Consider the following 25,051-nt stretch of genomic DNA (forward strand, 5'->3'; position numbering starts at 1 on the left):
ATACAAACAAGTGCTTTGTTTTGCCGGTGACACCGTGATCTGTTCTGAGATGTTGTTCTGTGTGTATTGGACCCTGAGAGGTCCTTTGCGCTCCCTCAGCTCCCCCTACCGGACTGTGTCGGCTGTGCAGTTTTGGACAACCTATAATTGGCACACCTGTGTGGTTTCACTGGGATTTTGCCGCAGTACTCGGCGAGGAAGGAGCATCGGTACCAAAACGTCCGTGTGGCAAGATTAAAAAAGTTTGATGAGAGGGCTGCTCTTTATCTTTTTTTCTTTCTCTTTAGTGTATTTCAATGAAGAATTTAAAAGAGTGGAAAAGTTTTTTCCTCTCCAGCAGGTGTCACCATACGTTTAGAGCTCGGCTCCGTGCGTGTGAGACCCCGTCCCCTCTGCTGTAGGTACACTCATAGTATATTTCCACTTTATAGCTGCGAGACTTTACTGTGAGGCTGGTCATAGTTTGGCTGTAAGTGACGATCCGGTGAACTTTTTTTCTTTTCTTTTTTTTTTCTTTTGCGTATAGAAGAACAGACGAGAGAAGATCATCCAGCCACTTGAGTGTCCGGACACTTTGATCCACGTCCTCAACTGAGAGTCAGTCCGACAGGTAAGTTACTGTGTGATTGAGAGTTTGAGAAGTTCTTCTTTCTTCCATCAGTCCGGTTAAACACCCAGTAATTAATAAATACGAGTCTGTATCTCAAGCCACTACTTACTTTCAGTCTGCCGTGACCACTTCAGGGACGGTTTTAAGCAAATGATGGCATTATTATCCGCGGGAAGCCACTGATCACCATCAGAGGAGCAAATAAATTGATGCAGGCTTTGGAGAGATTGAAATTCATTCAGTCTCTCTTTCTCCAGACGGATCCGGGTCCTGATGATGCTGTTCAGTGCAATATTTGTTCAAGTCACCTCCCTTTAAAACAAACGTCTCATTGTTTCCTGGTGATGGAAGTCCAATCAAGTTGTTTTGCTCTTACCACGCAGATCCACGTCACCAGCTGCAGCCTGCTGCCACAACTAAATGTTGTCACACACACTCATTCATTCCGATCGTCTTTCCACAACAGCACCAGAGGCAAGTTTTAACTGACACATCTGCCGTTCGACCTGTTTGTGTCTCTAAGGTTGCATTATCTTGTCCAGTGTGTTGAACTCTCAGAATGGGGGCTACACTCATTATTACAGAGCTGTCCCAGAGGGGCCACAGGCTCCGCTCTCTGTGTTATCTGATGCTACATCTGCTTTGAAAAAGTAAAATAAAACTCACACACACACACAAAAGGTACTGCTGAGGTACAAAGAAAACCAGTTTTGATGGAGCTGAAATATAATGCATGCCGCCCTCCTTGTTTGTGAATGTAGACACGCCTCTATCAGGAGTTGGTCCTATTGTTTGACCTGAAGTGAATGCATTGTGAGCAACAGTTCTGTCAGGTTTGACAGCAGAACGCCTTTCGCCTGAGATGGTGCTCGGCAGCTCACAGTGAATGAATAGACGGGGCCTGTCAGGACTTCGCCTCAAAGTGCAGGGATTTCATAAAAGGACGCTCGGACAGTGAACATGTTGGAGAAAGAGGCAGGATGGTTTGAACAAAGCGAGGTGAGATTGACACATCTGGAAGAGTGCTCTGTGCAACATCTGTGTTAAAGGGCCACACTCATCATCTGTGACAGGTTTAGGGGAGCTGGGCTGGTCAGGGCATTTCTGTTTTTTTCACTTACTTCTGTGAAAGTTTGCCAGCAGTGTGTGTGTGGAGTTACAGCTACCTGCGGGTGTTTGGCACACATCCAACTGTTTGGGCCTCTGTTGCATTCAAAGAGAAATTATTTTTCGCGGTTGTGGAGTGTGTTGTATCTTAATAGCACTAAGATTGCTACTGTTTGGTACCGCCGATAAACTCAGCAACCTACAAGTGTAACGTGCAGTGATAGACTTAGGATGTTTGCGGGCAGCGGGCAAACCAAGCTGAAAGGAAACCAGGTACATGTGGTGGGGCACCAGTGTGTGGAAGCCTAGAGGGCCCCTGTTCATGTTTGAATGCCATAGGGGCGTCCAAGAGAGCAATATCACTGCTTTATATTTGAAGTTGGGGGCACCCCCAGGTTTTTTAGTTTCCTTGCTATAGATGATATCAAAAACAGTCACCATTTCACTGCCCTGACAACTGCAGTAATCAAACCACTTTTTAAAAAAAAAAAAAAATCTTATCTGGAGGCATTTGTACTAAATTACTCCATGCTCATATCAAACCTGCCATTTATTGGTCAGGTTATTGAGAAAGTTGTACTGTAGTCAGACAACTCAGCAGCTCTATGGCGGTGAATAACTACCATGATATTCCAGTGTGGATTGATGTCCCACCGCAGTATAGAGACCACTCTTATTAAGGTTATGTGTGATTTTTAACCTGGTCTGGTTAGGCTTAAGTCTTTGTCCTTGTGTTGCTGAACCTCCTTGTTGCCTTTGTTACTGATGGTGACGACATATTAATAGACAGACTTGTCTGACAGGTTTGGTCTCTCTAACACAACACTGACTTGGTTTAGTAATCCTTATACTTCTGATTGACTTTCATTATGTAGAATAAGGTATACACAGAGTTTGATTGCTGAAAGTGTCAATTCTCTGTGCACACTAAAAAAAACTGATCATAAGAGGCGGGCCTACGAGCATGATGTGTGACATCACATATAGTTGCTGCCCTGCACTTGCTGTGAATCATCTTTAAAGGTGCAGTATGTAAGAATTGGACCACTTGTCGAATTCATGCTCAAAACAAATGGGGGGGCAGCATAGCACTAGATAACTAGTAACGGCTAACTGCTCCTCACTGTAATTACTGTTGGCTGTTTAGCTCAGATTGCCATGAAGCTAGCTGTCCAGACTGGGAGCTTGGAGCACTGGAGGAGTGTTGGTGTTTAGGACATGCCAGGGTTAGTTGGTCAACATGCTTACTTCAGTAGATATCGCCACAGCACTATACATAATTGTCGTAATATTAAAACTGTTATTTCTTCACATTCTGCTGATAATTTTAGTTGATGATTTACATACAACACCTTTTTAAAATGCTATTACTCTTCGATAAATCACTGAACAGTTCAGGTTGAAGATACTTATCAGATCTCCTGACCCAGTACGAGCCTGACTGAAAATAAACACAGTGAAGCTTGACAGTGTTGAGTAATGACAAATCCAATCTAAAGACTTCTTTTCTTTTGTTTATTTTACTCTGTGGGCATGAACCTGTTTGCTTCTGTTGTTTGCATTATTAGTGTCTTGACCTTTTGTCTGTGTAACGTGTAAGCGCTTTGGGTATGAAGTTTTCTTGTCTTGCCTTAACTATTATGTCAATATTGAAGACAAAGAATAACTGTATTTGTATTATATGCAGACTGATAACCATTTTAGAGATGGTGGTGGCTTCAGCTGTCCAATAAATTAAGTAACACATTTTTCCCTCTAAAATGTAGTGAGGTAGAAGTATAAAGCAACAGAAACTGGAAATAAGTAAAGCGGTAAAAGACTTCAACCTCACAAATTAAGCCTGACAGATTTGGAACATTTGAAAACTTTGGGATCACCATCAGAACTTGTTGTCTCAGGTAAATTTAAGCAACGATCGTTGGTTTGCTGGCAGCTGAAAATGAAAGTCCATAGTGTTCTTGTGCCTAAAGAGAGGGGAGGTGAGTGTGTGGGGTGTGCAGAAGGACATACACACACACACACACACACACACACACACACACACAGAGGGTGATTGTGCAGCCATGCCCCTCTGCTCAGCAGAGCTGCCACATAAGGAGGTCAATGTGTTGAACACACCACACCTCTTGTTCTGTTTACACCTCTTTGGCCTCTGTGGCTTGTTGTACATCCTCTCTCCAGTAGCACTGGATACTCTGCACAGTAGAAATGATATGACCGCTACACGTCATAGCTCTGTGGACTTTGATTTTTAACTTGCTAGTTAAAGTGATAGCGGATAAACTTCCAAGTCATTTTCCAGCTGTGTGTGTGTGCTTGAAATGACAGTAATGTAGTGATGAAATGCAAACTGGGAAAAACCTGTATTTTTATCAGTCAGATCTTTGTATGTGATAAGGTGGTAGTGACATACTGGAGGCTAGTGTTCGAAGGAGCTGTTTAAAAACCACACAATGCAAACAATCCAGTTCCTCCCTCCATTAGTAAGGGGCTGTAGCACAGTCTGTAGTGACAGAGGGACAGAAGTTCAGTATGCTTTGCTTTTTTTGAATATTCTGCTGTCTGCTCACATGGATTTTTGCAATTCCAACGCATTTGGATTAGGTAACGAAGTAAAGTGGAAGTGACGGCACTGACTGTTCAGAGATAAGATGTTTGACTCCGGAAACACAAGAGAAATGACTGAAGACTGTCTTACAGCAAGCCCTCAGGACACCAGAGATGCAAGAATGGTAATAATTATCTTCTGCATCTCACAACCTGAACATCCACGTGTGATAGGTTGTCAGTAACACTAAACCACCACGGTGTGCTCTTTTTCTCTTGGTTGTTGAGCTGGGCTAAAACACGAGATACAAACTGTGTCAGTATCAATGACATCAAACGTATTATATAAACCTAAAAAGTACTCCATCACAGATAAATGTATAGCGTTGTATTACATTATTGAAATGTAAATACTGAATACTGTGATGTTTTTTCTTTTTCAAAAAATGTTGACCTTTTTTGAAAAATATTAGAGTTGTTTACACTTTGGGCATCAAATCATTCAAATGAAACCATTTAGAGACGTTTGGAGATTGTTTGTTTGGTAGTGGGTTGGTTGGTTGGGTCTTTGGGGGTCTTTGGTTGGTAGACATCTGAAATATGACAAGGAATTCCAACCATTTTTATAAGATCTTACGAACCAATAAAGGCCGAGAACCGCTGGCGTAATCTTTATGATTGCTTTTGCTTAATGGGCTTATGCGTGTGTTCAAGGTTAAATCATAATTTTAAAAGTGTCTATACCAGTGAAGCTGTTGAGTAACTATAGTGAAGTAAAAGATTAAAGAAGCATACATTGGAAAACGTCAATTTAAGTGTCTAAAACTTGTAGTGAATACAGTATTTTAGTTAATGTGCTTACTGCCAGTGTCAAGGTCATTGTTACATTGGTGTGAAGGAACTTGTACTTTACTTTAGTAGTTCCATTTTTCTGTTACTTAATACTTCTAATGCACTAAATTTCAGAAGAGAAAATATTGTGAGACAATTAATTGTTCAATAAGATTTTAAATGTAGGAGCTTTACATGTAATCGATTTTTTTTTTTTCACATTTCGGTATTGGTTCCTTAATTCATGTAAAGGATTTGACTTCCACAGAGTGTTACACCGGTGTCAGCCATAATCAAATGTTATTAAAAAGCAAACACCCACGTTGAATAGAAATAAGTACAAGTTGGCTGTCTACCTGCACAGAGAGCGGCTGCGCACACACCCCTTGAATTGGTTGTGGGTTGTAAAGCATGACAGTTTGCGGTGACTGATGGGTTGATTGTTGTTTCCCCCACAGTCTAGCCACCCGGGTGACATCATAAAACACATCATTATTATTCCTTATAAAGTTTGATGGCAAAGGAAGTTACTGGACATTCCATAGAAAGACAAGAAAACAGGAGAATTCTGGGAGGTGGTGTGTTAAATATTTGTTGGCGCATCTGATGTAGTTCAGCTGAAGAGCCTCAGAGGATAAATCCACCTTCCTATATGGACACACAACAATGAAACAACATTTAAATGTGCAGAACTAACTTTGAATAAATCATCAAAAGTTTCACATAACTGTGATAATCAAAGAATAATCAGATGTGTTCATGTAAAGGGAAACTAACAGTTGTGGTTTCTGCTGCTCACATGCAGTTTCATCCTCACCAATGAATAGCCAGGCCCTTCCACTTCTGAGTCACTACTTTGTTTCTCTAGAGAACTGACTTCCACACTAAGTACAGAAAAGGTGACAGTTTTGAACTCAGTTTTCCCTCTGCCCCCAGTATTCTTACTGCTGTTTTGATCTTTGTTTTATGTGCTCCAGGACTGCAGGCAACTCACAGGAATGCCCCACACTGCCTGAGGCTGGACTCTCTGTTTAACTACCCTTTAATTACTAACCAGCATTCCTGATTGTTCTGCACTCGCTCGCTACTCTCTCATCTCTTTATGCTCTCTAATGTATTAGACGTTTACTCTGGCTCTCTATCCCACCCGGACACTGACTTTCATAATCCCTTCATAGCTGTTTTCTTCATCTTGTGACATCAAACTGTTTTACTTAAGCAGAAGTTGTTTTTCTTGCTCAAGGGCACTTGAATCTGCTCCCGAGATTGGTAGGGGCCGGCTAATAGGGGTGTGTCTCTTTTCTCTGACAGAGCCGTGGTTGGACTTTCTAGCTGATTTTGTCTCGTTTTTCTTCCAGTCGATTCCAAAGGCTCCTTTGGACGCAAACAAGGAGTACTCCACAATGGTCTTTTCCTCCCCTTCCCACTCCTTGAGGCTGAAGTATATGTCTCTGGGGGTGTTGGTGTTGCAGACCACCTCGCTGGTGCTCACTATGCGCTACTCCCGCACACTGCAGGAAGACGGTCCCCGCTACCTGGCCTCCTCCGCCGTGGTGTCGGCAGAGGTGCTCAAGATCCTGGCCTGCATCCTCCTCGTCTTCAGGGAGACCAGTAAGTGGCAAGGGTCAGGGGAGGGGAAGTTATCGACCTGACTCTGCTGGGTACGAGATATCATATAAATGCCCCCCAGCGTTTTTAACACGAGGAGGGCTCTGTCTCTCCTCTCCGTGGGTGGTCCCTTGGTCAAATTACTGACAACACACTCTCTGTCACCGCCAGACTTCAGTGTGCAGGCCATGAACCAGCTGCTGAAGGAGGAGATTGTGAAAAAGCCCGCGGAGACCATGAAGTTGGCCATTCCTGCAGGGATCTACACACTGCAGAACAATCTGCTCTATGTTGCCTTGTCCAACCTGGACGCAGCCACCTATCAGGTGACACATGAATGTGCTGCTTCAAGTTCACTGTTTGTGTGTGTGTATTTCTATAATTAAAGATTCCTGTCCTGTGTAGGCATGAATTAACAGAGCTCAGTAGGTATCAGGGGACATTTTTTTTTTTATCCTTTCCAAACCAATAAAAAAGATTTTCTCAATAGACAGTAATGACAGTGGCAGTGTGTTGGTATATATTCAGTTTTCTGCTGTGGTGCCTGGAGCTCTTGCACCAGAAGAAGAGCTCATGAACATTATGAGAGTAACTGCAGGAGATTTATTACCCACTTCTCTCATGTCATTTCCCTCGGGATGAACAGGTATCTATCTATCTATCTAGCTATCTATCTATCTTATCTATTTTATCTATCTAATCTATCTAATCTATCTAATCTATCTATCTATCTATCTATCTAAACTATTTTACATTCAGGTAAAAATTGCCGTCATGTGCTCATTAAATGACGTGCCGGAAGAGAAACATGCCGGCTTTCCTTGTACATCTTTGCTGGTGTGGACTACCAAGACTATTTCTGTGCAACCTGCCCTGATTGTAGAGCAAACTTGATAATCGTCAGCTCCTTAGAAGGAAAAACAGACTGTTCCTCATCTTCCGTTTCATGTGTATCAATACTACAGTCTTTGCCTTGCAGCATGCAGGCTTCCAGTTCTTTGAGCTTTGTTTTGTGGAAATTAAAGCAGTGAAGCTTTGAAAAGGACTGTACTGACCTGGATGTTTTCCCAGTCAGTAGCATCAACAGCAGCCTGGGTGTCTGCCCGCCTCACTGACTCTGTTATTTAGAGGGATCTTGCACAGGCGTTTCAAAAGACCACCACCAGACCAGAGATGGTGCCCGGTTTAAAGCACTTTCTAAACCCAAAGTTTGAGTGTTCAGACGTCTTGAATACCTAACTGGAGACATGCCGTGTTTCTACACCAGGATCCCCATCCCCAAACACTCAAGGACAACAGGTCTTTCTGGCCTAAAGTTTGTGGTTAAAAAAGTCATTTGCGCGTCTTGTTTTGTCCAGCCTCAAAGCCATCACCGACCCACTCCTGGACCCCTCCAGATCACCTACAGAGCCAACAGGTCTGTGAAAAATGTGGTCACCATGGCTCTCCCCGTCATCCTCCAGCACCTGTGGGGCTTTTCCATCCGCACATTTGGCTGAGTCAAACCATGCCGTGCTTATTTACAACTATGCAAAGTTGTGCCGAGTCGCCCGAGATGGAAGTGGGGTACGACGCACAGAGAGTATGTACGGCTGTTAATTTGACCATTGGTCACAGCCTTGATCAGCCTGCCACTTTTATATGTCACTGACTCAAGATCAGCACTTACAGACACGCCTTTTGAGCAGAAAGCCCTGAGACTCCTCAAGAACCAGATTGGCTGCAATCTGCCATCTCTCCAGGACCTGGACTCGTCCAGAACCCTGAGGCAAGCAGGAAGCATTACAACCGATCCCTCCCACCCTTGACATAAAAAAGTTTATCCAACACTCCTCTGTGGGTGGAAGCTGCGGTCCGTCAGGACAAAAACAATACTTTCCTCATCTCTAGTGGCCTGATCAATGAGGCCAAAGGCTGAGCTGACATTGCCAGATTTGTAATATACGTCATGTTTCTCTGTCATATTTATATACCTGACTTTCTGTCATAGGTCACATACCAGCTGAAGATTCTCACCACAGCCTTGTTTACTGTCTCCATGCTGGGGAAGAGGTTGGGCTTCTACCAGTGGCTGGCACTGCTCTTCCTCATGGCTGGAGTCACTCTAGTACAGGTAGCACACTGCAGAGTCCCTAAGCAATTTATAAATACACAGGTTTAGCTGATTTCTAAACATGGTTTGTTTCTGTGAGATTAGTATGGCTTAATTCCCTCATCAGATGTTTTTGTTACATAACATCTGACAGATTTTAAGTCCTCTGCTTTTGCATTTGCATTTACTCCAACCTCCACAGTGGCCCACAAACACTGGAGAAGACTCTGAGCAGAAGGATTTGTCCGCAGGCTCCCAGTTTGTGGGACTGATGGCTGTGCTGATGGCCTGTGTGTCAAGCGGCTTTGCAGGAGTTTACTTTGAGAAAATCCTCAAGGAGAGTAAACAGAGCGTGTGGCTCCGTAACATACAGCTGGGTGAGTAACTACAGCCTCTGTGCGCTTGCTGGAATGAGACAGTATGTGTTGACTGAACTTGAAGGCTTCTTTTAAACTCTTGCTTGGACGGAAGTTTCTAAGGTCTGAGAAAATCACTTTGATGATGACATCACTTTTGCAACATGTCTCTTCTTATCTCTAGGAGCAAGCCTCCGTTTTATGTTCCTCTTTTGTCATGCCACTAGATTGCAACGTCACTGCCAGATACTCAAAATGGCATGATCATATATTTTCATGTAGGTGTTGTTCCCAGAAGAAAAAAATTATACTTGTCTTTGGACCATCTTTACAACTGACCAATCGTGTTTTTGTAACGTCACGGCTTTGCATCTTCTGGGAAAAAGATTTAAATCCGAAATTGTATCCATATTTTCCTAAACCTTAACAAAGTAAGTAAGTATTTTTGGTGCCTAAATCTAACCAACCAGCAACAGGAAACTGAAAAAGAAAGTTTTAGTTTGTTATTACTCACTAAGAATAATTTGTGAACTCAGATGATAAATGAACAATATAATAGATGTTCCAATCTGAATACAAACCCATATTATTAGTTGTAGAGATCTACTGTGTTGCTGGGCTGAGGACATGTGTAAAGCATCCATTTCTCTAAGTTTGTCACTTCTTTGCTGCAACATCCATATTTACAAATTGTAGTCCACCACAAGGGCATGCCTTTTGCTTTTACTGAGCTTCAGGTGATTGTTGTTGCACCGTGCAATGAAGTTCTCCATCATTCCTCTACTCTCCTGTGTAGAAATAGTCTCTGAGTAAAAATAAAACGTTTTTCACTGGAAATTTTTCAGTGGAATCACACAAGATGCAGGCCAAGAAGTACAATTGCAGCTTTCCAGCCACTGTTAAAGGCTCCAAGAGGCAAAACCACAAAAAAAAAAACGTGGTTATCTGTGTCTGACTGAACTCTGCCATTGGTTTGAGTGGAATCATAAACTAAACTGAAACTCTCCATGAAACATGGAAACTGTCTTTATTGGTTGGTACCTAAATTCTATAAATTGTGATGTGAGATGCAAACAACATAGGAATCAGGCTCATGATGTTTTGATTGGTGAACCCAAGACAGACTTGGAGACAAGAGAAGCTTCAAGGCTGATGGTATAAAAGCAAGGATGAGACAACACTTTCAACTTTTACGCAGTTAATATTAAATTGCTCACTACTAAGAGCAAGTTTTCCTCTCATCAAATCCTCCACACATCTTATTATAACCTGTTATTTGATCCTTATGGAAATGATTTGGTTGGCAACATCCTCACATATGTTCTTTTTTAAAGAGAACTGTGTTCATCAAATGAGCTGACAGGTCATCAAGATCTAGGTTTCTCGGTGAACAGTTTGTCTAAATAAGGTTATCTTATTCTATGATGAGCACAGAGCAGAGGGCCGGAGGATAATAGACTCTCTTTGACTCTGTCTATTGAAACTTTTAAATTCAATGAGCATTATATCCACAAATATGAACAAACAAAGCAGTCTGGGAGAGAGAGCCGTAGTTAAAGGCGGGTTTAGGTGCACAGGTATGGGTAGAAGAACCTGTCAAACTTGATGAAACTAACACGGTCTCGTGTGCGTGTGTGTGTGTGTGTCAACAAAACCTTTAATCTGTCCTTGTCTCTTTCAGGTGTGTTTGGCTTTATGTTTGGCTTGGCAGGAATGATAGTGTACGACGGCCAGAGGGTGAGAGAGTCTGGAATGTTTCAGGGCTACAACACCATCACCTACACAGTTGTTGTTTTACAGGTTTGAAATGTTATGTTTTTTATATTCTCACTGTATCACTTAAATCTGTGTGTCATGTATTCACTTTGTGTGCAGAGTGCCTCTCAAACAGTATTCTGTGCCTGCAGGCTCTGGGCGGGTTGGTCGTCGCAGTGGTCATTAAATATGCAGACAACATCCTCAAAGGATTCGCCACCTCTGTGTCCATCATCACGTCTGCAGTCATTTCATATTTCCTGTTGGAGGACTTTAATCCCACTGGGTAAACACATACACACTCATGCACACTCATCTCACTTACTCATCTCATCTGCAGAAAATAAACGCGTTCATTCATGGTGTCCAGGTGACGTATCCCACTAACTCGCTCCAACTACCAGACTTTTACTCTAACACACCATGAGGTTGATATTTGTGGTTTTCAGTGAAATATTTCAGTAACTATTTGATGGATTTCTGTGAAGATTTGGATGATCACTTTGATCCCCTGACTCAGCATTTAGCAACATCGTCAAAACCAGTGACTCCACTATCAACCTCAGCCATACTTTGTATGTGTTTACGTCACCGTGGAATGAGCCTTTTATATTTACAAAAGGGGTAGCTCCTTATCCGTGTGTTGCGCCCACCATGTTTCTACAGTAGCCCAGAACAGAGACAACAAGCAGTGGTTCTAGAGAGGGCCTTTCAGATTTTTTTTTTTTTTTTTTTTAACATTTTTAGGGCCCATGGTAGGGGTAGCATGAGGTGAGGGGTACTTCATGAGTTACAATCTACAACCACCAAACTACAACTAAATCCTGCACACTATACCTTTTAATGCTAATTAATGCTAACAACCTTACATCCAGTACATCCAGCACTGAAAATTCAGTCATTATCTGCTCACCCACAAGCAGACAGAGACTGTTTCGTGGTCCACAAGCCATTTCTGGAGCTTCTCAACAAAACAGCATTGCAGCATTCTCCTGAACAACTGAAGTAGATGAGGATAAAATGTATTTTTAAAAAAACAACAAAAAAAATGATAATCCAAGTCTTGTAACTCCTTTTCAAATCAGTTTGGGATCTTGTGGCCTCTGGAATAGTTTGAGTGGATAATGACTGAATTTTCATTTTTGGGTGAACTTGTCCTTTAACATTTTTGCCATTAGCATTAAGCCATATACAGCTGGCCGACTGCATTGAAAGCTTAGCTTTAGACTACATGACATTACATTCATTGTTTATTGCATTCTAATTTCTAATGCTTCTCTCTCCGTCCCGTCCTCTCTCTCAGTCTTTTTTTCCTAGGGTCGCTGCTGGTTATAACTGCAACGTTTCTTTATGGCTACGATCGCAAACCTGTCAGCATTAGTGCCATCAAAGTATAACCACATACCTCGATTAACCATGCTACCTGTCAGAGGAGACAACTGGCACCCGGCACAGACTGAGCAGGGCTCTGTGAACTGTGACAGTGATTTTGGCAGGAATTACCGATGTGGGGAAACATGGAAGAGCTGATAAGATAATGATAAGAGCTGTTACTGCCAAACAGCTGCAGCAGGAGACTGCTGAGATGGGATGAGCCTAATTACTCCTCTGGAAATATGCTGTTTTGCACAAAATATGGTGATTGATGATGTTAATATATCTGTGTGTGTGTGTGTGTGTGTGTGTGTGTGTGTGTTTTTTTTTAAGGTTTTTCTTATAAAATACTGACAGGAGTACTGTAGATCTAACTTAACATATCATCAAACAATGTTGCAGTGAATCTAACATACTGTATGACTAAATGATCTCATGGAAATGCACTGTTTGTATGTTTAAAGGGATCTTGTTGTGGTCAGGATGAAAGCATGGCTTGTGTATTTATATGCTATGGGATGTGAGGAAAATGGGTGTATTTCTAAAACAAAAAGGGTATCAACGGTGATGAGAGGGTTGGAAAATCCATGACAGAGCTTCCATCTAGTGGTGGAACGAGGAACTAACTTGCTGCAAAGAGGAGAGATTACCTCTGTTCAAAGATGCTGAATATTCTTTTTTCGATGAGATGAGATGGGATATGACTGCTCTGACCTTGCTGCTCACAGTCTGAGTATTTATATCAAAAGCACTTGCTCGACTGTTATTTAAATGCAAAACGAAGGTCTTTTACAGAAGAACAAATGCATAAATTAAAGCATCTTTCATGCGGACACAACCAGCTCTGCCTTGATCTTTTTTCTTACTTCAAAGTGAAATGGATGGATAAATAAGGCTGTAACTATGCGTGTGTGCACACTCTCACACACTTGCATACACACAGAGCTAGGCACACCCATGAATACTTTGAACTGTTTTCTTTTTTCTTCCCGTTCCAGTTGCAGTGCACCCAGAAACACTAAACCAGTCTCTATAGCAACAGATGGCTGAATGAGCTGCGGTGCCCTGACATGTGTAGACACACTGAATTAATATAACCTATTTTAACCTCTTTGAGTATTTCGCATTGGTAGTGACAGCCATTTTTTTTTTTTATTCAACAATGTCCCTGACAAGTAAAAACAGCATTGAGGCAGATGAACAAAAACAACCCATTGTTCCTATTTTGGCAGTTTTGTCAGACAGACAGCAGTTGCATAGTTGTGGATTTAAGAGCAAATGAGTACAATCGGTTGGAGTGCGTGTGTCGTGAGGTGGACAGAAAGGGGAGAAAAAGGAGCGGGCAGATGGGAAGGTGAGGCGTGAACCTGGAGAGAAGCACAGATGGAGGATGAGTCATGTGACTCATGCGTGGAGTGGCAGGCAGGGACTTGGACGGAGTCCAGTATGAGCCACTGGACAGACCAGAGCCGTGACATGGGAAGGTTTATCTGCGGTTATCTGCAGAAACCTGCTGCTGACTAACACATGTCAAAGGGGCGCTATGTAGTTTTGGGGAACGATAATTTTTACATTTATAATATTAATGAGGTGATGACACAAAAGTAAATGAAATATTGATTTTATTTTTCCATGACTGAATAAACAGGCTGTTCTCAGACAAAAATAAGGTCCCAGAACACTGTTTGAAGCTAGAAAGGTGGCAGGGTCCGCCACATATAGACTGAGTAAAACAGTAAGAATCTTGTTGTCCTTTAAGGTCAGTTTGTTTAAGCAGTTTATTCAGTCGAGAAAACAAAGAGAGTTTATTTAATTTCTTTAAGCATAAAATCAGTCGATGAAGATCTTTCTCTCCTGATCAAAACGGATTCCCCAGAACTACATACAGCAACTTTATTGATATGAGGAGAAACTGTGATACGACCTCGTACAAAAAAAACGGCACTGAATCAAATAAATCCTTTTCAAAATGCAGTCTGGTTTAATTCCACACCGAGGAAGCTGTTAAGAGTACATTTGAATTCCCTGATTGCAGTTAGATTTATGTAACTCGGTAATGCGACACGGCCTGATTAGTGCCACATCAAATCTACATTAGGTTAGGTAGGAGTACAATTGGGCCCCGATCCAGCTGCAATATGCATGGCCTCGACTGCTACCACCCCTATTGTTTTAAATTAGTTGTATGGCACTGTCCCAAGTCATTTGGACCTCACTTATTAAAAGCATAGCTGATGTTATTTATTCAATGCGGTAACGGGTCCAGCTCATCTCTCTGAGAGTTCATCATCCGTCTGGATACAAGATCAGCTGCACTATGAGTTGAAAACATGTTGGTGTATTAGCAAAAGTCAAGAGAAAACTACAGCAGGTTTGTTTTTTTTTCTTCCAGACTTTTATGCAAGGTGGGTGCTCTTAATACAATCTGATTGATGCATGAGTTAATCTTAAACTAAAAAGATCCATATAATACTTTGTCTCTTTTAAATCTTCTGAATACATCCTTTAACTCTGGTACTGAGTGTGCTGAAAAAGGCCTTTGTTGGCACCGACGAGGTTTAAGCAGCCCGCAGGGGTTTTTTTGGCTGACTTTTCAATCAAAATGTCTTCAGGTATCAAGTTATACAAAACAAATGCTATTCTTAAACTTCTCAAGGACAGTTTTTTTGTGTGTCTCTCTCACTCTCTCATGCAATAAGATCTACATAAGGATGCAGGATGCAGGGCTCGTTGTGATCTAACACCTCTGTGGTACATCTAAAAAAAAACAAACAAACAAAAAAAAAAAAAAAAAAACAGCGTTCCTTCTTCGCTTAAAAGCAGGCAGAACTCTTAAATACGGTCCAAAACTTGTCAAGGGGCCAAACGAGCCTTGATGCAAGCCGGGCCCTTTACTCAAGTTCGATGTAGACTTCTGTTCTGACACCGTACTGTGTCAGGTCCAAGATGTAACATCCACTCTGGCTTGTTCGACGAGTCCACTTAAATCTTTCAGGGATAATGAGCCACTGGCATCTTGAGCGCAGCGAAACCTTCAGTTTTCTCTGCTCTGACTGGCCTCACGTCTTCATCACCTTCATCCCTCCTCTTCTGCAACTGGGAACAATTACATTTTAGTCCGTGTGACAGTTTGACGCTCTTATTTTGGCGGTATGACCACTAGTGGCGCCCCTCTCCGCGGCCTCCACATTAGCACTTGGGCGTCGTTGGCATTCGGCCTCCCCAGCGCGTTGGGAGGAATGGGCTCCTGGTAGTTGAGGATGTGCGGTTGCTCCTGGTAGGGACGGCCCACCAACGAGGCCCGAGAGCCCAGCGGCATGTCTGGGTCCACGGCAATGTCCACCCGCATCCGCCACCGCACCGTCTGCAGCACGATACGCTCCTGGAAGGAGGAGGGCAGCATCGTGTTAAAACGGCTGATACTGTCTATATGTGTGTGGCTGGTTCGGTCTATTTCAAGTACATTTGAGTGTTTTGTTTAGCTGATTGTGCGTTATGACCTCCACTGCTAATGGATGTGTAGTGAATGTGCAGCCTAACAAACAGTGTATCACTTTGTGACCCATGTCCATTTGTTGATTGGTTGGTTTGTCAGCAGGATTAAACAAAAACGACTGAACAGATTTCCATGAAACCTGGATGGAGGGTGGGTCTCGGCCTAGAATAGACTACATTACTTTTGGTTCAGACCTGGATGAAGGGACAGAATTTTTTTTCCCCACTTTGTGAGATCAGGCGTTTTCATTCTTTTAATTTTCAGGTGGCTGGTATCTATGAGCGAGTACAACTTGATGTGGATCATAGATCTGGTGATCTTAAATTATGGCAGTTGTAAATTATGAGTGATACAAAACTGTGGAGTTTCTTACTGGATTAGGCTTGATTGAATTGAAGGTTCAATGCATAAGAATTTCAGTAGAAAACATTCAAAAAATAACAAATCAGTTTTTGTCATGACGACAGCGATTTATTGCTTTGCAGAGACATCTGCATAAGTTAGCATGCTAACCAGCTAGCCTGGGCGCGTCCCGGCCCAAAGCTCCTGTGCTAGCGGCGTTAACACCGACACCTTCCCAGTGCTCTGAGCTCAAAGCTGAGAATCTAATGGCAGCTGCAGTTAGCAGCAGTTTGCGGTTACTCTGGTGAGATGCTGCTCTCTGTTTTTTGATGAATTTGACGGGCGGCCAGTTCTCACATATTGCACCTTTAAAGGGGACTGTTTGACCTGTCATTCTAGTTAAATACTGTTTTATCTTAAAGGTCCCGTGTGTAAGATTTAGTAGCATTATGCTGTGAGGTTGCAGATTACTACCAACTGAACATTCCTACACTCTTCCAAGCGTGTCGGAGAACTACAGGGACGGTACAGTAAAAACATTTCAATGCCACATGCTGGACCTTTGATAAAGGTAGAAGAAGGTTTGGCCATCACATCCACGTTCAATGTCAGTTTTCTGTCCCTAGATGCTCCTAGACGCTCTTCTTCTACCAACAAAGAAGAAAACAAGCCTGACATCTCGCTGTAACAGCCTAAAAAAAAAAATCAAACTCTTCCACAAACACAGCACTTGAACGCTGTACTAACTGATGGGTGATGCAGGGGCTTTACTCGGGGGGGGGGGGGGGGCGATGATACTATGTAACTTAACACCAGAAAGCAAAAGTGCAGGCGGAGATGATAACACCACAGTCAGTCTGTGCGTGTGTGTGTAATGCAGGAGCAGTTTCTTCAGATTCCCAGCCGGCGCTCTTCCTTTGAACTGGGCAGAACACTTCCCAGAAAAATAATAATGTGATTTATTAAGATGTGAGTGTGATGCATGTGGGAACAAACTTGTCAGACCTCTCTCTCTGTTACTGCCCCTACCTTGGTGACAGAGTTCATGGCCACGAGCCATGTGATGAAGCTCTGGTCCCTGGTGATGTGGGTCAGCATGGGCGTGTTGCTGTTGCTGATAGGCACCGCCCAGGTCACGCTGGGGTAGAAGTTGTCGTTCATGCTCACCGTCAGTCGGGACGGTTTGGACGTGGGCCCGGTCAGGGTGACTGTCTCGGTGGTGTTGCCGTACCAGGGGTAGCTGACGCCATCTGAGTCGCTGATGGCCTTGACCCGACCCTCTCGCAGCTCTGGTAACTCCCAGCTCGACCTGCGGCAGTGGACAGAGGGGGAGAGTGAGAGGTTTTTTTTGGGGCACTGGTAAGGTTGAGGCTTTCCTGAGTGTGTGTGTGAGAGAAGAGATGTGTACACATCCAAACAGAATATACATCTACACACACACTGAGCTCACCCAGTGGCAAAAAAGTTCTTATCCGATGGGGGTCTGCTGTGCACTTACATGCCAATATCACCATAGGTGTTGTAGAACTCCATCTGGGTACAAGCCTGGATCCAGCCCACCACCCAGGTTTCGTTCCGGGGCACTGGTGGCATCACAACCCCGGCTGAGGCCCTGAAGTAAGGCGTCTTGTAACGGAGCACAATCGGTGAGTTCTCCTCAATGATGGTGGGACACTGGTCAATAGAGGCCGACACCTCATACACCACAATGTTCTCCCGTTTGATGCGGGGCTTGCATGCGATGCTCTGAATACAGCCCATAGTGCAGGCGGCGACAAGCAAAATGAGCAAAACCAGAGAAGAAGGGAGCAAATGGTACCTGGCCAGTATGCACATCGGTCCCCTCTGGGTTCCACCCTTTCCTGAAGAGCAGATCTAATCTCTTACTTGCCAATCATCGCTGATTATTTGGGAAAAGGGGGGGGAAAGGGGAGGAAATAATGGGGAGTATCACAGTCAACATTGATCAAACCTAAAAGCACCCAGCATCATATGATCAGGATGATGTGGAGGTGAGAGCGCAGTGGGGCCTTTGGGGGGGGGGGGAAGTATCACAGATCTCCGCAGCCTCCTCCCCCCGGTCTGCCTGCTGACTGCCGCACTGCCCTTGGCGCTCGTCCCCAGAAACTGCAATCCGGCCTCCCCTGGGCTGCTGCTGCTGCTCCGCCGTGTGTCCGGAGGCTCCCCTGATCCTTGTCGAGTCCACGCGTCCGGCTGCACGTCGGTGCCCCTTGATCCTGCTGCTCTGCTCCTGGCTCTGCGCTGTCATGTCAAGTGGCGACAGGGCAGCCAGGTGCGTCAGTGGAGGGTGGGGGGGTGGGGGGGTTGCTGGATGCCTTTTGTTTGCTCGGCTTTCCCGTATCAGCCCTACATTCGCGCGGCGCCCTCAAAAGACAAAATCGGGCTCTTCATCACCTTGACCTACATGAGAGGCGGCTCCAGCAAACGAGCGAGGACGCGTCTTATAAAGTCGAGACCGCGCGGCTATGACAGGCTAATTTCATGTTTCGTCCTCGCGGTGTGCTTCCATTCTTGGGGATGCATGAATGGTGCATCATGAATGGAGGCAGCGAGGCAGCATAAACGTGCAGAGAGCGGCGACTATACCCAGCGGCTCGAGCGTCCCTCGGTTAGCCGTGCCGTCGCCGCGCTTCCTCGAGCTGGTAAGCATCGCGGACCGCGGAGCATCCTTTTTCCCCCAGCCGCGGGTCGCCTCGCTCGGTTTGGAGGTGCTGATGCTGGAGAGGCAGGGGAGGGGCGTCACCCGACCTCTGCATTGAAAAAAAATAACAAGTGCACGCGGGCGGGGCTACAAGCCTGCGTCACTCCGGCGCGGCGCGCCATTGGTCGGCGGGGTCAACAGCGGAAGTGGTGTCGTTCGCCTCGTCGGCCGATACTGACACGCATTCACCGGCTTGCTCGGGTTATTATTTTTGTCCCCACCCCGCCGGATTCTGGGTGTAGCTGCCTGTCCTGGTTTATGATCGGCCGCCTGTTCGGTATCGTGTCTCAGAGGGTGCCGAGCTTGTTTCACCGGGTGTCGCTGATGATGAAGCCGCAGGTTGTGTTCGTGCTGGGCGGGCCTGGCGCCGGCAAAGGGACTCAGTGCTCCAAAATCGTGGAGGTACGATAGATGGCGAGAGAAAAGACAATGAAAAGTACTGATATTGATGGCTAGAATCAGTCATGTCGTGGTCAAAATAGTATTTAGGTAATTTTTGTATGGCTGTGCCTTTTAATAGCGGGGTTTTGTATCTAGTAATGTCTAAATTAAATTGACTTCCGGTTGTCCTCTAAAATGAACCTGTGTTGGCCTGCTAGCTAGTTAGCCACACAGGGTGTACAGTTTCCGAGATATAAGGAGCCCATGCTAAAGTACCGTTTTCATATTTCGATCTCTTCAGAACTCTGAATGAAAACATGAAAAAGCGATGTATTGTATCCCACTGTTAAATGCTGCGTGGTCAGACGCCTGTGAGAATATGCTAACTTCAATTAGCTTCACACAGAGAAGGGAGCCAGCAGGAGACAGTCTATTGACATTTGCTCCATGATGTAACCTTATCATTTGACTTGTGTGTGCAGTTAAGGTTGTGTAATGGACAGTGGAGGTCTGGAGTACATTTGGCCACTTCACCATAATCTTTAAGCAAACAGAAACAGATGGTGACGTGACATTTATTGGCTGAGGAACACTTGCCACACCATGCCATCAGGAAACCTCTCTTCTCCAGTCTATTTTGAAGTTCCAGATCAGTAGTCTGTGACTGTCTGCAGAGGCTCATCTGCTGTGTTGTTATTAATAACAGAACATAAATCACATCTAATCTATGAGCCGGGAAGGGGCCGTAGAGCATGGTTGATGCTAAGCAGAGCAAAACAATCAGGTGATAAAGATATATTCTGCATTCACTTCCTCCCGTCATCGTGGATGCACCAATCTGAAAGAAGCATCAGGGGTTTGACGAAAAGTTTGTTTTTTAACAAGCATCCCAAAGAGTTTGGAAAGCTAGAACTTCTCCCAGGGAGGCTGCTTTGATGTATTTCTGAAAGTCAAACTGATGAAAGTTGATGGAGCTGCAGCTCCACTGGGGGCCAGCGTGGATTCTTTGATGTGTGCGTGTGTTGAGAGGGAGCCTCTGTAAGAGGGACTTTATAATACCTCTGTTCACGGATGTTACTGGGTGTTGGCTGCTCGCGCTTCAACTGTGGCGTGTTTGGTCTGAATGGCAGCTGTGAATAGAGGCTCCTTTCATTCAGTACACAAGCAAAGACCTCTTCCTGGCTTGCGAGAGAGGAAAATCCAGCCTGTCTCCAGAGGCCGTCTGCTCAAATACAGTTTTGGTGTTAATATAAACTTCTTTTTTTTTTTTTTATCAAGACCAACTGTTCCTTTGTCTTCAAGTTATTTCTTTGTTGCATGATTTACATCACATGAGATAAAGACTCAGACTGTTTGTTTTCGTCTCTCAGGGCTACAGCTACACCCATTTGTCAGCAGGGGACTTGCTGAGGGAAGAGCGCGCCAGAGAGGGATCACAAGTCGGACAGCTCATCGACAGCCACATCAAGGAGGGCAAAATTGTCCCTGTGGAGATCACCATCAAGTTACTCAGGACGGTATGCACTGAATACAAGATTTAAATCTCTTTTTGTTGTTGTTGTTGTTGTCTAGCAAGACACAGATCCAGATCAGGTACCAGGGGTTAGACACCTTCAGTAGTCTGTTCTTAATTCAGCGAAATTCGACTTTTGTTAACATATACAGGAAAAGTGTTAAACCTACACTCTGATCACAAGTGTAACAAAATATGCTTTGAATTTGATACTACTCTCTTGGCTAATCATATCTTCTTTAGTAAGAAACAACTAAATGATCAGTCAATTTACTGGATATTAAACAGTGACTAATACATTTTTGATGTTACACATTAAGTAGATACTCAAAATATTTGCCTCTTCTGGTCTTATGATTGTGAGGATTAAAGCTTTCCGACAGACAAAAAACAAACTGAAATCTAATTTTCAGATTGTTTTTTGTCTGTCGGACATGATAGAGTGAAGACACCGCTTAATGCTCTGATAACTTGTGAATGGCATTCATCCTTATTTTTGAGTGTATGCAATACAAAAATATCAAATAAAAAAAAAAAAATTAATAAAGGAGCATTGTGTAAGATACGGCAAGAATTCTAGTTTAAGATATTAAAAAATGGACTGTACTGTGGTTCAGAGATGTCTGCCAAAGTTAGCATGCTAACCAGCTACCCCTAACCTTTTAAAAAAAAACAGTTGTTTTAATTCTGAGAAACAACTTAGAATTTCCAAGATTTAGGTTGTAAATTTATAAGAAAAATTTACAAGTTAAGTCTACTTAATTTAATATAGCACCAATTCACAACAAAAGTTATCATTACACTTTCCAATTGGATCAGGTCTAGTCCTTTACAAGATTAAACCTCTCTTGGATTCCAAAGTCACAAAGTTTCCAGAAATTGTGCCTACACAGAGAAAACTGAGTAGAATTTATGTGTCACTATGTAGTTCTGTTTTGAATCAGGTTCTGATTCGTCATTTGAATAAACAGCGGTTTCAGTGAATTCACATTCGCAGTAAAATATATGAGGTTGTCGTTGTTTCTGTTTTATAAGGCCATGGAAGACACCATGCAGAAAGACGAGAAAAAATTCCGCTTCCTTATTGATGGCTTCCCTCGCAATGAGGACAACCTTCAGGGCTGGAACGCTGTCATGGAGGGCCAAGCAGATGTCAAATTTGTTCTTTTCTTTGACTGCAGCAATGAGGTACATCGTGGAAACCACACAGAGTGCTGTTTTGTCATACACAGAGAACTGAACAGATGTCCTGCGAGCCATTTTACACCGAGCATGAGTTCTCTGTCTTTTTTGCCCACAGGTTTGCATCCAAAGATGTCTAGAGAGGGGAAAGAGCAGTGGACGCACGGATGACAACAGAGAAAGTTTGGAGAAAAGGTTCAGTCCTTCAGCACAAACAAAAAAAATCCTTGGACTTTGACAGTATTGAACCCAAGATTGTAGAATGCGCTGTAATTATTGTGGTTCCTGCACATGTGTTGCCTTTTTACCGTTCATTGATTTCAGATACTGATTTGTGTCTGTTCGTAACCACAGGCAGATCTGATCAGTATAGATCTGTCTGACCCATTTAACTGACTGTTGGATACCTGCATGTGTGTTTTTGACCTAATTTGTGTCTCCTCTGAGTCGCTTGTGTCATCTGACCCCAATAACGAGGCGTGTTTTCCCTTTGACGCAGAATCCAAACCTACCTGCAGTCTACACGACCAATCGTTGATCAGTATGCGAAACTTGGCAAGGTGCGCACCGTAGACGCCTCTCGTTGTGTGGATGAGGTGAGTAAATTGCAACAACTGTTAACATCTTTGGACGCCACCCATGTGGGTTCTTTCCATCGGCACTTTTGGCCGCGCTGAATCAAACTGTGCTGCGCTCGTTTGCACTCCCACTACCAGTTTGAACAAGTCGAGTTCTGCCAAGTGGCATCCGAGATGGACCGTCTGTCGAGTCTTGGGAAATAGCGCCTGACACCACAAAGCAAGCTATGGTGGCTTTAGGTTCTTTCAACACTTGTAGATCAGTTTCATCACCCGTCTCCGTTTTTGTGCAATAGTGAGTGGCACAGATGAGAACGCTGCTGTTAAATGTCATCGTGTCAGGACAAGCCTATCATCAGTTAACGACAGCTACACTACCACAAGTGCTTTTAAGGGGACACGTGAGGGTTTTCCCACCGCTGCCCACAGTCTTAGAATTGTTGTTTTTGATCTAGTGAGAAGTGTGGGAATTAAATGAATGGCAGCTTAAAGCACTTCAACATTGACTTGAACACTGGGGTGTCAGGGCTTTCAGACAATGTAGTAAACAACTAAAAAAACATGGGAAGGCAAAACATCTCCAGATGTTGTTCTGTTGAAGCCAGACCGACATGATAGGACGTAATAAAAGGTGTCATAAACATCCCTTCAGAAACATGGTGACGTTACAGACTTGGATTCCACGATTTGGCACCCACTCGATCCGGCAAAGGCTGGCTGGCAGTCGAATCAGTTGTTTGCTGCAAGTTTTTACAACCTGTCGGTTTGTGTTTTGCATGATGTTGATTTAACCTTCCATAATCAGTTGGTCACATTATTTCAGATTAGAGCTGAAGAGCATAGTGTTGATTAATTAATTTGCAGCTATTAAAAGACAAGTTACAGATGCAGACCAGTCACTGGTTCTGTCTTGTGTCATGAAATAACTATATATATTTGTGTTTTTTTTTTATCGATTGGTGTCTCCTTGAGCTTTTGAGATTCTATGTACGTAATGATTACTCAATTAAAATAAAAAAGAAATAAAAATGTATCCATCATAGCCCTGCCTCAGACAATATCCCTCATTTGATGTAAATCCTGTCTTATTACTGGTGTTTTTGGCCTGTTGGACCCCACTGTAAAAGTTTTTTGTGACAGTGTCGACTTACCTCCAAAACTCGGCAATGAAGTTGATAATTAAAATGTTATTATAACCGGAATCAGAATGTCACTCAAAAGGACAAGTTTGAGACACACTCTCTGTTTATGTCAAGTCAAAGTAAACTCACCTGTATTCTACATTTGTGTTTCAGGTGTTTGCTGATGTGAAGGCCATCCTAGACAAGGAGGGCTGAGTTTCCCCGACTGCCAACAACATTCACTTACTTTTTTTAGTAGTTTTCTTTTTATCAACTGCAATTACACTATAAGTTTATATGTCAATTCATATGACTTTTTACTTTTGTTTACTTCTTTTTTTTTTTTTTCCATCTTTTTTTTGTAAATGATGCACTGTTTGTTTGTGAGTGTGTGTACAATATGTATTGTTACAACTGAGAAGTAGAGGTGCCTAGCAGCTACTACATAGTTTGAGGCCTTTGCATAGGAACAAGATGGATCATTAGCTTAGAGGGGCACTCTCTTGTCAATCACAGACACTTCTAGTACTGGAAATCGCCACAAAAAATGGTATACTGTATATCACTGATGTCTTCGGCGTATCATGTCACCGGAAGCAGCCGTAATGCTTCAGACCAAATAGTTGTTTGACCTAATGATGACATACTTGACAAAACGGCTGATAGCCTCCGAATAAAATGCATAAAACACGTGTCTCATGCTTAATCCACAGCACTTCAAGGGCACGGTTAGTTGCATCTGTGCCATGTAGCGTAACAGGGTAGATGATTCAGTGATGGGCGTCCCATTCTTTGATTAAATACTTCAATGTGTACTGAAACCTCAGTGTGCTTCGTAACAGCTGTGAGATTAGGGCATAATCAATGAGGAAAAACTTGAAGATAAAAATGATCGTGTTCTTAAATCTGTACTGTATCTGCTTGAAGGAGGGGCGGTGAGACTGACAAGTAAAAATATTTTTTTTCCCTTGGAGACTCTGTAAGGGGTACCTATTTATACATTTTGTCCATTTTTTTGTAAATGTCCAATTATCAGTATAGTGCTGTTGTCCATCAATTAAAAGATTTTGGAGAAGTTATTAGCTACCACACTATATTTTACAGACTGTATGCAATTTTTCCAGCTTTCACCTGAAGCAGCCAGTAGGGGGTGCCTGACATCATGGTAATGTGAAGTGTACCTGAGTATTTGATTTGTTTTTATAAATATTTGCCATTCACTTTCAATTAGATATTATATGAAGAACTTTATTTGATCATTCATCATTAAGTGCCAAAATCAATATTTTGACTTAAAAGTGAATACATACTACATACATTACACATCATTTGTAGTTTTTTCCTTATATTTCTACATGCCAGCCTATGTAAACAGCTTCCTGCTTATTTCAGCATTCATTTATACATGTAGAGCTTTATATTTCAATTTATATTTT

General features: G+C 43.1%; 3 protein-coding genes across 11 annotated transcripts; 2 read left to right on the forward strand and 1 right to left on the reverse strand.

Annotated features, from left to right (window-relative positions):
- The first annotated feature begins 163 nt into the window (after positions 1-163).
- Positions 164-13,121, forward strand: slc35a3b (solute carrier family 35 member A3b). Of its 9 annotated transcripts, XM_037084655.1 has the most exons (11): positions 172-209; positions 288-397; positions 527-610; positions 4,322-4,449; positions 6,454-6,706; positions 6,875-7,029; positions 8,694-8,816; positions 8,998-9,172; positions 10,833-10,951; positions 11,059-11,192; positions 12,210-13,118. In XM_037084655.1, exons 4-11 carry the CDS (start codon positions 4,369-4,371, stop codon positions 12,301-12,303), a joined length of 1,134 nt encoding a protein of 377 aa, XP_036940550.1. In that variant the 5' UTR covers positions 172-209; positions 288-397; positions 527-610; positions 4,322-4,368; the 3' UTR covers positions 12,304-13,118. The 9 variants fall into 9 exon arrangements, with proteins under 9 accessions (XP_036940552.1, XP_036940557.1, XP_036940556.1 ...); XM_037084657.1 differs by lacking the exon at positions 4,322-4,449 and adding an exon at positions 994-1,084 and having other exon boundaries at positions 164-397; positions 12,210-13,121; XM_037084662.1 differs by lacking the exon at positions 4,322-4,449 and adding an exon at positions 994-1,084 and having other exon boundaries at positions 164-397; positions 6,613-6,706; positions 12,210-13,121.
- On the reverse strand, positions 12,562-18,880 carry fam78ba (family with sequence similarity 78 member Ba). Its single transcript, XM_037084664.1, has 3 exons — positions 17,617-18,880; positions 17,148-17,427; positions 12,562-15,662 (listed from the first exon to the last, which is right to left on the reverse strand). Exons 1-3 carry the CDS (start codon positions 17,952-17,954, stop codon positions 15,420-15,422), a joined length of 861 nt encoding a protein of 286 aa, XP_036940559.1. The 5' UTR covers positions 17,955-18,880; the 3' UTR covers positions 12,562-15,419.
- A 79-nt stretch (positions 18,881-18,959) lies between these two features.
- On the forward strand, positions 18,960-24,694 carry cmpk (cytidylate kinase). The gene is made up of 6 exons (XM_037084663.1): positions 18,960-19,242; positions 20,592-20,738; positions 21,770-21,922; positions 22,035-22,111; positions 22,416-22,512; positions 23,790-24,694. The coding sequence occupies exons 1-6, from the start codon at positions 19,099-19,101 to the stop codon at positions 23,829-23,831; spliced, it is 660 nt and encodes a 219-aa protein (XP_036940558.1). The 5' UTR covers positions 18,960-19,098; the 3' UTR covers positions 23,832-24,694.
- The last annotated feature ends 357 nt before the right edge of the window (positions 24,695-25,051 follow it).

This window comes from Acanthopagrus latus, chromosome 21 (genome assembly GCF_904848185.1).
Source record: "Acanthopagrus latus isolate v.2019 chromosome 21, fAcaLat1.1, whole genome shotgun sequence".
Lineage (NCBI taxonomy): Eukaryota > Metazoa > Chordata > Actinopteri > Spariformes > Sparidae > Acanthopagrus > Acanthopagrus latus.

Excerpts from the sequence above, each read along its gene's own strand:
- slc35a3b (XM_037084654.1), top strand. The coding sequence starts at position 4,369 with ATGTTTGACTCCGGAAACACAAGAGAAATGACTGAAGACTGTCTTACA. Across the intron at positions 7,030-8,693 it reads TGGACGCAGCCACCTATCAG|GTCACATACCAGCTGAAGAT; the intron begins GTGACACATGAA and ends TTTCTGTCATAG. Across the intron at positions 10,952-11,058 it reads ACACAGTTGTTGTTTTACAG|GCTCTGGGCGGGTTGGTCGT; the intron begins GTTTGAAATGTT and ends CTGTGCCTGCAG.
- fam78ba (XM_037084664.1), bottom strand. The coding sequence starts at position 17,954 with ATGTGCATACTGGCCAGGTACCATTTGCTCCCTTCTTCTCTGGTTTTG. Across the intron at positions 17,428-17,616 it reads ACCTATGGTGATATTGGCAT|GTCGAGCTGGGAGTTACCAG; the intron begins GTAAGTGCACAG and ends CCACTGCCGCAG. Across the intron at positions 15,663-17,147 it reads CCATGAACTCTGTCACCAAG|GAGCGTATCGTGCTGCAGAC; the intron begins GTAGGGGCAGTA and ends TCCTCCTTCCAG.
- cmpk (XM_037084663.1), top strand. The coding sequence starts at position 19,099 with ATGATCGGCCGCCTGTTCGGTATCGTGTCTCAGAGGGTGCCGAGCTTG. Across the intron at positions 19,243-20,591 it reads AGTGCTCCAAAATCGTGGAG|GGCTACAGCTACACCCATTT; the intron begins GTACGATAGATG and ends TTCGTCTCTCAG. Across the intron at positions 21,923-22,034 it reads TCTTTGACTGCAGCAATGAG|GTTTGCATCCAAAGATGTCT; the intron begins GTACATCGTGGA and ends TTTTGCCCACAG.